Raw genomic sequence first — 8,990 nt, 5'->3', positions numbered from 1 at the left:
GCAATACGCAATACGTTACCCAACGCAGGAGGTCCACTCGAACTATCAGCAGGATGGTTCTCCCTTGCAAGCCGGGTCCTGCTCAAGGTTCCTTCCTTTTAAAAGGGAGTTTTTCCTTGTCACTGTCTGCTTGCTCAGGGGTTCAGGCTCTGGGTCTCTGTAAAGCATCTAGAGACAATTTTGACTCAAGACTCAATAGACTCAGACACCTTTTTGCTCAGATTTCCTGAGGTGTAATTCCCCAGGTGGCGTTGTCGCAACTATAATCTCCATTCTCCATAGGTTACAGCTCGCCACACATACATACTGACTTGAGCAATGTGTGTTCAGATGCACAACATTTAATGATAAAATTTTGCTTATTTGAGAAAAAATTCATCAGTCCCTGCCTTCAACCTATATAGATAATTCCATGGATAGGTTACTGATATTTTTATATCTATATGTGGATAATAGCCGTGTCTGGAGGCATCGTGTCTTCGAGGTGTACTTCTGTTCATCCTTCTGTCTGTGAACGCAATATATCAGAATGCCTTGAGTGAACTTTAAATTTAATTAAAAAATTTAGCGCAGGTATACTCTGGACACTCCGAGGTCTCTGTGACCTCACAAAACACATTTTTAGCCATAACTCAAGAATTCATGAAAATGTCTAATAGGATAAAAAGATAAAGTGACTTTATATACAAAAAGTTAAAAACTTTTCTGGCAATTATTCAACATCATAACTCAGAAAGAAAAGGGGAGATTGTGACTATATTTCACATGCAGTCTGATACTGAATTGGTGACATAAATCTTGAGGGGGGAAAGTATGGGAAATTATTTCCTGTCACACAGGTGCAGAATGTATGCGCTAGTTCACTGTCTTTGCAGCATTTTGAAGTGTAACTTTGACTTAAAAATAGGTGACTTGAGGCGATACAACAATTAGCCATTGTGACCTATATATATTATATATATTATATGATGTGATTTGGTGTGGCTGGGACTTAACACGACACAAGGAATTTCAGTTGGAAACAGCAGATAGTAGCAGTAATAATGCCAACCCAACTTTAACAAGTGAGTTAAAGTGGTGGGAAATGACCTGATTCTGTTATCCCAGACTATGATTTACCAGCTTGGATTAAGAACACAAGGCCCCACCCCAACCTCACACCCAACCCCTTCAGTATCAGTAGCCTTTATGACATTCCTATACTTTCCCACAAATATAAAGCCAGACACTAATCAGGTGCCATATTTCTAATGCTTGTAATATTAGATGCCTGCAACATACATATTGAAGCTGAGACAATGCAGGATTATTAAATAAGAAGAAGAAGAAGAAGAAGAATCAACTTTATTGACAGTATATGTATTTTTTACATACACACACTGAATTCGTCAATTCCATCCTTAGTTGAACACACACATGCAACACCCGGCAAATTACATGCAGTGAAACACACACAGGAGCAGTGGGCAGCATCAAGCACCCGGGGAGCATATTGGGGGACTAAGTGCCTTGCTCAAGGGCACATCAGCCGGCTAATGAAGGGGGGGGGGGCACCTCTAGGCCACGGATGCCCCCTAAATAAAAAAAATAAAAATAAAAGTGAAACAGTTTGTTGGACACAGGATCAGAGAAAGTGTGCACACTTCTGTTCTGTTCTGTTGGCTGTTTTCTGAATATCTAAAATCTGTATGGTTTTCTTTTCTGAAAAATCATAACAAGTCACTACTTTCTATTAAAATCCAGTCTGCAAACCTCAATCAAACCTAAATTACACCTTAAAGGCAGCTATCACTAATTTGCGTATTGAAACTCCAAAAGCCCCTACAATCATTTAATTCAGTCAGTAAACCAGCTATAAACACAAAGTGACAAACTGAATGAGTGAGGATCGATCATATTATTCATGGACAACTCATTGTGGGAACTTGGGAAACATATTGAACCTTTTAAGATCAGTTTTCCAACAATACACATTTTGTGAGCAGAAAAGAAACACTTTTTATGAGTTGAAGAAATGAATACCAAGTACGAAGTCATTCCCTGCACAACAACATCGCTGCTGGTAATGTTTGTAAGCCAAGTGTAAGTGTGTGCCAAGACAGTTGTACATGAGTAAGAACGTATTCCTTTTTGCACAACATGTGGGCCTGAAAATGCTATATTCAGTGCTTCACTCAATAAACTGCACTATTATAATTCATTATTTCAGGTTAATGTTCATTATATACAACGGGATTATAATTATTGAGGCATTTAAATGTTCAATAATTTTAATGCATCTGGTAAATGTGCCCTTACGCAACAAAAATATATTTCTCAATATATTAGATGACAATATATTGCAGGTCTATTCATATATTGTAAATTTTAAATAGTAATATATCATAAGATATATTACGTAATGATATATCATATTATATGTGTGATATATTATAAGGTATATTAAAATACTACAATTATTGCCGTTTTCATATATTGAAAAATACACTATTTGATATTGTAATGTATTACTAAATATATTAAAATATGTCCCATGTTACAGGAGATTATATATCGGAAGAGGCATTTTAAATGTATGTAATTATATATGTAAAATTATATGAGATGTTACACCTCAATATACAAGATGATATAATGAGATTTATAAAGGAACATATATCTTAACTATGTTGAAAAATATATAGGTTTATATGATTTAATATATTACTAAATGTATTCCAATATGTCCCATATTACAGGAGATCATATATCAGAAGAAGCATTTTAAATATATGTAAATATATATGTAAAATTATATGATGTTATACCTCAACGTACAAGAGAATATAATGAGATTTATATGAGAGTGTATATATTATCTATGTTGAAAAATATATAGATTTATATGAAATATATTTTATATATCTATCATATATATTGTTTTTATTATACAACTAACAATTCTGACAACCATGACCTGGATGAATGAAAATCTCCACAGATAATCTAATGTACTGTACTATTTCTGTCATACATTTGAAAATATATATTGAATAATACATCAATATGCAGTAATTCCTGTATTACACTTTATTTTTTATTTAAAACATGTTATTTTTTTTTTTTTTAAATAGGCCATATTTTAAATCCACAACTATAAATGAACAAACACACTTGGGAAAAAAAAAACAAATTCCAAAGCGCATCTCCTTCACTATAAAGTACTTCCTTTATACTATTTAAAACATTTTCTTTTTTTTTCCTCAAAAAGCCATATTTTAAATCCAAAATTATAAATGGACAAAAAACACTTGAAATAAAAAAAAAATAAATCAAAAAGCGGACCAGCTTCAATACGGATGTAAAAAATAATAAAATAAAAAAAATAAAAAATAAAAATCAGTGCAACAGTGCAAGTGTCCCTTGTGGAAAAAAAAACAAAACAGGAACAATCAATCAAAAGTGTTAAGTGTCACACATGCTCACTCAGTTGACCATGGACTTTATCTTCTGCTGGTGCCGTAACTCACAAATCCTTTTGTTAAGGGCCGTTCGTATTTCTGAAATCTTCACCCCCGGATGCTTCTGCACAACTGCATCTATAAAAGAAGAAATTGTTTCATTGTTGCATATTGTTTCAAAAGGAAAGATGAAATGGATTAGCCTGGGCACGCCCATACTTCCTATGGCGCTGAAACATTTCGTGATCAAGTCAGTATGGCCAAGCAGCCTATTTACTGAATTTCCTGTCCAACAATTTCAGGCACCAATGAGAAGCGAGCTTTCACTCCAGGGTGAAGAAGGAGAGCTTAACAAGTTTACATTAATTCTGCCTTTCAGAAAGTGGTTAGTACGTGAGATGGCCCAGACAAGGTTTGTATGTAGAGATGGGATTTATGACTCTTTGAGGGAATCCGAATCATGGCGATCCGTTCCTTTCAAAGAGCCGTTCAAAAGAATGGCTCTTTTGGCTCTTTTTAACAACAAAAAGGAGGACACTTCGGCTGTGAATTAAAGAATTCTGCTGTGCTCCCCTCTACAATTTTGAGAGATTGATACCTGACGTAGGCTATCTGTAACTGCGCAGTCCATCCATATTAAACACACTATGTGGGGGGGCCATGGCACACCGGTATCTGCAAGCTATTATTACACAGTGTATTGGTACCACACTGTTACATTGATAGCCTGCCTTCACAAGATGTTCTCCACTGTCAGTTTGATTGATCGAACCACTGTCTTACTGAAATATCTTTTACAGTAAAAGTAGGCCCTACAACACGGGTCGGCAACCTTTTAAGCATGTAGTAGAAATATCTTGTCTTGTGTCTCTGAGTGCCGATCAAACAACAACAAAAAAACTATAACTATGACACCACATTGCCAACATGAAAATGATGCGTAATTGTGTGGTGGCTGGTAATTTGTGATGGTTGGATGTAAAGCAGCACTTTACAGTCACCCCAAGTCACCCCACAGCATCTCAGTGGGATTGAGATCAGGGCTTTGACTTGGCCATTCCAGGACTCATCACTTCTTTTTTAGCCAGTCCTTGATGGATTTGCTGGTTTGCTTTGGGTCATTGTCTTGTTGCAGTACCCAGTTACGCTTCAGCTTCAATTTTTTTTACAGATGGTTTCACATTTTCGTCAAGCATCCTCTGATAAACAGCAGAATTCATGATGGATTCTATGGTGAGTTGGTCAGGTCCTGCTGCAGCAAAGCATCCCCAAACCATGACACTGCCCCCTCCATGCTTTACAGTTGGTATGAGGTTCTTTTCTTGGAAGGCTGTATTTGGTTTAAGCCAAACTTGTATTTTAAGAAAAAATATTAAGGCCACTCTGAAGTTTGCCAGAGAGAACATAGATAAAGACCGGGACTTCTGAATTAAGTTTCTTTGCACAGATTAGTCTAAAATTGAATTATTTGGACACCAGAACAGTGGACATGTATGGCATAAACCATACAGCCTTCCAAGAAAAGAACCTCATACCAACTGTAAAGCATGGAGGGGGCAGTGTCATGGTTTGGGGATGCTTTTCTGCAGCAGGACCTGGCCAACTCACCATCATAGAATCCATCATGAATTCTGCTGTGTATCAGAGGATGCTTGAGGAAAATGTGAAACCATCTGTAAAAGCAATTAAAGCTGAAGCGTAACTGGGTACTGCAACAAGACTATTACCCAAAGCAAACCAGCAAATCCATCAAGGACTGGCTAAAAAAGAAGTGAAGAGTCCTGGAATGGCCAAGTCAAAGCCCTGATCTTAATCCCATTGAGATGCTGTGGGGTGACTTGAAACGGGTTGTACATGCAAGACACCCCTCAAATAGCTCACAGCTGAGAATTCTGCATTGAGGAGTGGGGCAATCTTTCTCCTGATCGATGTCAGAGACTGGTAAAAGGCTCACTGAAGTTACATCAGCCAAAGGGGGCAACACTAGTTATTACGGGGTAGGGTGTCCTAACTTTTTCCTATTCCTACATATTTTATTTTTTTAAATTTTTTTGATGTGTCAAACGATGTTCATTTTTGTTGTTAAATTGCAATCAAATCATTTTCTTTTTGAGAAATACATAAAAACATGACTGGACATTGATATGTGAACCATTTCTAAATAAATAGCTGATTATTTAATGGGGTGTCCTAATTTTTTCACATGCCTGTAGCTGTTATAGAATGTTGCATAGGGTGTCTTTCTTACCAAGTAAAGCTTTCAGCTTGACTGGATCTAGGGGTTGACGCCTCTCAGCTGTAGGATCCACTTTGTTAAGCCCTCCGGTTAGGTTCGATTTCAGTAGAACTTCAACACTGAATAGGCCCAGCAGGAGGGTGCGGGCCATGCCTTTTGCTGTGGCCTGAGCTTTTGCTGTCTCCCAGCAATGTGCTGACACTCTGGTGGAGTCATCATTCCCTAGTTTCACCTAATTAATTGTAAAAAGAAAAGACAAGAAACAGAAACACCAATGACAGAATGTTTTTAATTGATGTTTTTAAAATAAAATAACCAATGACAATGCTTTCAATAGATTATTACAAAAATTTACTTACTGTTGTTGATTTGGGAGGTGTGGGAGATGCGGGTGGAGGAGGTGATGCTGCAGCAGATGATGGTGTAGCAGCACTGGCCTCATATTCACTTTCCCCTTCATAGCTGGAGCTGCTGGTGACCTTGTCCGCAATGAGGGTCCTAACAGCCGCCAGAAGTGATGGGATTTCTGGGAAATATGGCCCATATTTACAACATGAGGAGGATAACATGTTTAAAAAAAAAAAATAGATAAATACATCTCTGATCATTTTTCCTTTCTCAAAGTGCAGCAAAATGTGTTCCATGTGCTTTAAGTGTTGGTTTGGAGTAATTCCAATCATAGCGCTGTTCTACGAGCTTGGTGAGTGATGTCAATAGCAAGGAGAGCAAAAGATTTTGGCACAACAGACCAAATAGCGATCTGGCAGCTTATGCTAACTCTATGGAACCTGAAAAATTAAAGTGAAAGTGAGCTTACTTGTTCCATTGAATAAGCGTAAGCAGTATGTTTGCCACTCGGTCTGTTTGCTTTCCTTGCTATTAACAGCACTCTCCAAACTCGTGTAACAGCGCTCTGATTGGAATTACTCCGAACCAACAATAAGTCCCACTTAGCTGCATGCTTTCCAGTCATTTGTTAGTTAAACCAATGACGTAAGTATGTCACTTACATGCCAGAAGGATAGTTGTGCATTCTAGCAACAAATTTAACTTTTTTGTAAAATGTGTGTAGGCTGAAAAGCACAAAGCTTAAGTAACTTAAGCACATGGGAGAATTCCGCCCTAAGTGTTTCCTCAGTTAAATTTTGTTCCTTCTAGAATCTTAACCTATACTATATCTGTAGGCATATATCTTTAAGAATAACACCAAAAATCAGGAGACAATGCTTTATGCAATCTAAAACAATGCCTTTTTTAATCTAAAAGAGATAGTTACCCTTTACTGCTATTTTGCGCAGCCTTGTGTTTTCTTTATTCAAAGCTTTGAGTTGGCTCTCGAGGTCTTTGGTGGCTGCAGAAGATTCTCCACTTTGTTGTTCACGAAGTCTTTGATTTTCTTCCTTGAGAGCCTTGATCTCATCCGCAAGTGTCTCAGTGTCCTCTGAGCTGAGGATGGGTTCGTCTTGGGAGAGAACCTCTAATTCAGACCGTCTTGACGCAAGGAGTTTGTAGTTTTTCTGTTGGGTAAAAATGATCAAATAAATTATGCATGAAGCAATACACACAAGAGTTAGGAAAATGAAACCATACATGGATTATAACGAATCATTAAGCTTTACATGTCCCATGGCTAAATGTGTTTTGACTCATAGCTGTCCACTAGCACTAACATACAGAAACACCTATCTACCAAATAACAAAACATGCATGCAAACTTTGGCATGTGGGAGGAAGCCAGAGTACCCAGAGAAAATAGCAAACTCCACACAAAAAGGCCTCAGCCTTTCTATTGTTTGTGTTAGGCTGGCTCACAACCCAAGTACAAAAATCAAAGATGTAAAAAATATATTATCAAAACAGCTGACATAAAAAGAACCCCTTACCTTTTTGGCAACTAGGCCTACAGATTCTTCCTGGGTGTTAAGGTAGAGTTTGTTGGGTAACCTCTTTCTTTTTTTTCCCTTTGGTTGGTCTTCTTCCAAAAGCTCCCGTTCAGCAATTTTGAGTGTAGACTCCTTTTCTGTTAGTAAAAACACAGAAGCAAGACCAAGGGAGTCACTAGCATGTAAGCTGGCAAGAGTGACTCCCTTGCTTTACAGCAACTGTGCCAAGCTAAAGCCAAAAAACGCTGCTCCCACAGTAGGACAATGCCTGGACGGATTTTAAAGCAACATGCCACCATTTTTGGAAATTTGTTCATTCTCCATCTCTCCTCGATTTAATTAACTGAGCCAAACCTTTCTCCTATTCATTCAGTCTTTCTCTGAGTTTGGCAGTACCAATTTTAGCTCCAATTAGCATTTATCATTGAATCGGATTGGACAGTTAGCATCTCACCTGGTCTAATCCGTTTCAGTGATAAATGTCAGCTTGGAGCTTAAAAAGGTATTGACAGACTCAGAGAAGGACTGGATGAACAGGAAAAAGGTATGGCTCAATTAATTAACTCAAGGGGAGATGAAAAATGAACATATTTCCACGAATGGTGGAGTGTTGCTTTAACCAGGTGTTTTAAGTCTGGGGGTGAGACTGACTTAATTTCATGTTTGGCTGATATGCTTTCAGAGAAAGAAACGGAAAAAAAAGCCAACAAACCAAAACGCCTAAAGACCAGCCGACTGATTCTGGGCTAAGCGAGGATAGCATGGCGGCAGTGTTAGCAGAGTTACGCACATTAAGGCAAGAGCACGCTGAAGCCTCAAAGGACACCAAAGAATCCCTAACAAGGGTGGAAACTGCTCTTAGTGAGGTGGCAGACAGAACCACACAACTCGAACAGCGAATGACAGACTACGAAGAGAGAATTGTTGAGGCGGAAGAAAAAACTCAAAGAAACGAAAGGGCCCTCCGATATCTGCTCCACCGAGAAGCTAGCATGGCTGCCAAGTGTGAGGATCTTGAGTCAAGAGCGAGAAGGAACAACCTGCGCATCTATGGTGTGAAAGAGGATGAAGAAAACAACGGTAATATGTTGGATTTCATCAGTGACCTTATCCGAACATCACTTGCGCTGCCTGAGGACATTAATCTAAACATAGTGAGGGCACACCGCTCGGACTACAGGGTCAAGGAGATGGTAATTCAAGAAGCGTGGAAACGTCGCGGAGGAGTAACACACAAGGATCAGAAGATTTTCTTTGACCAAGATTACACCACTGACATTCAGAAGAAACGCAAACACGTTAGGGATGTGATTAGACAACTGAAAGAGAAGAACATCAAAGCACAATCGCCATTCCCAGCTAAGCTAAAAATCCATCTAGACTCTGGCGTGAAGACCTTCGCAACCCTCGGGGACGCAGCCGAAACTCTCA

At 38.5% G+C, this 8,990-nt stretch overlaps 1 protein-coding gene across 1 annotated transcript; it reads right to left on the bottom strand.

Annotated features, from left to right (window-relative positions):
• Positions 1-3,325: 3,325 nt before the first annotated feature.
• Positions 3,326-8,322, bottom strand: LOC124050977. Its single transcript, XM_046373978.1, has 6 exons — positions 8,288-8,322; positions 7,560-7,767; positions 6,953-7,193; positions 6,036-6,202; positions 5,689-5,908; positions 3,326-3,578 (listed from the first exon to the last, which is right to left on the bottom strand). The coding sequence occupies exons 1-6, from the start codon at positions 8,320-8,322 to the stop codon at positions 3,466-3,468; spliced, it is 984 nt and encodes a 327-aa protein (XP_046229934.1). The 3' UTR covers positions 3,326-3,465.
• Between the last annotated feature and the right edge of the window lie 668 nt (positions 8,323-8,990).

This window comes from Scatophagus argus, chromosome 19, assembly GCF_020382885.2.
Source record: "Scatophagus argus isolate fScaArg1 chromosome 19, fScaArg1.pri, whole genome shotgun sequence".
Lineage (NCBI taxonomy): Eukaryota > Metazoa > Chordata > Actinopteri > Scatophagidae > Scatophagus > Scatophagus argus.
The sequence above is the reverse complement of the archived record's forward strand: the minus strand, read 5'-3'. Positions and strand labels throughout refer to the sequence as shown.

Excerpts from the sequence above, each read along its gene's own strand:
- LOC124050977 (XM_046373978.1), bottom strand. The coding sequence starts at position 8,322 with ATGCTATCCTCGCTTAGCCCAGAATCAGTCGGCTG. Across the intron at positions 6,203-6,952 it reads GCGCAAAATAGCAGTAAAGG|AAATCCCATCACTTCTGGCG; the intron begins GTAACTATCTCT and ends CATATTTCCCAG. Across the intron at positions 5,909-6,035 it reads CACCTCCCAAATCAACAACA|GTGAAACTAGGGAATGATGA; the intron begins GTAAGTAAATTT and ends ACAATTAATTAG.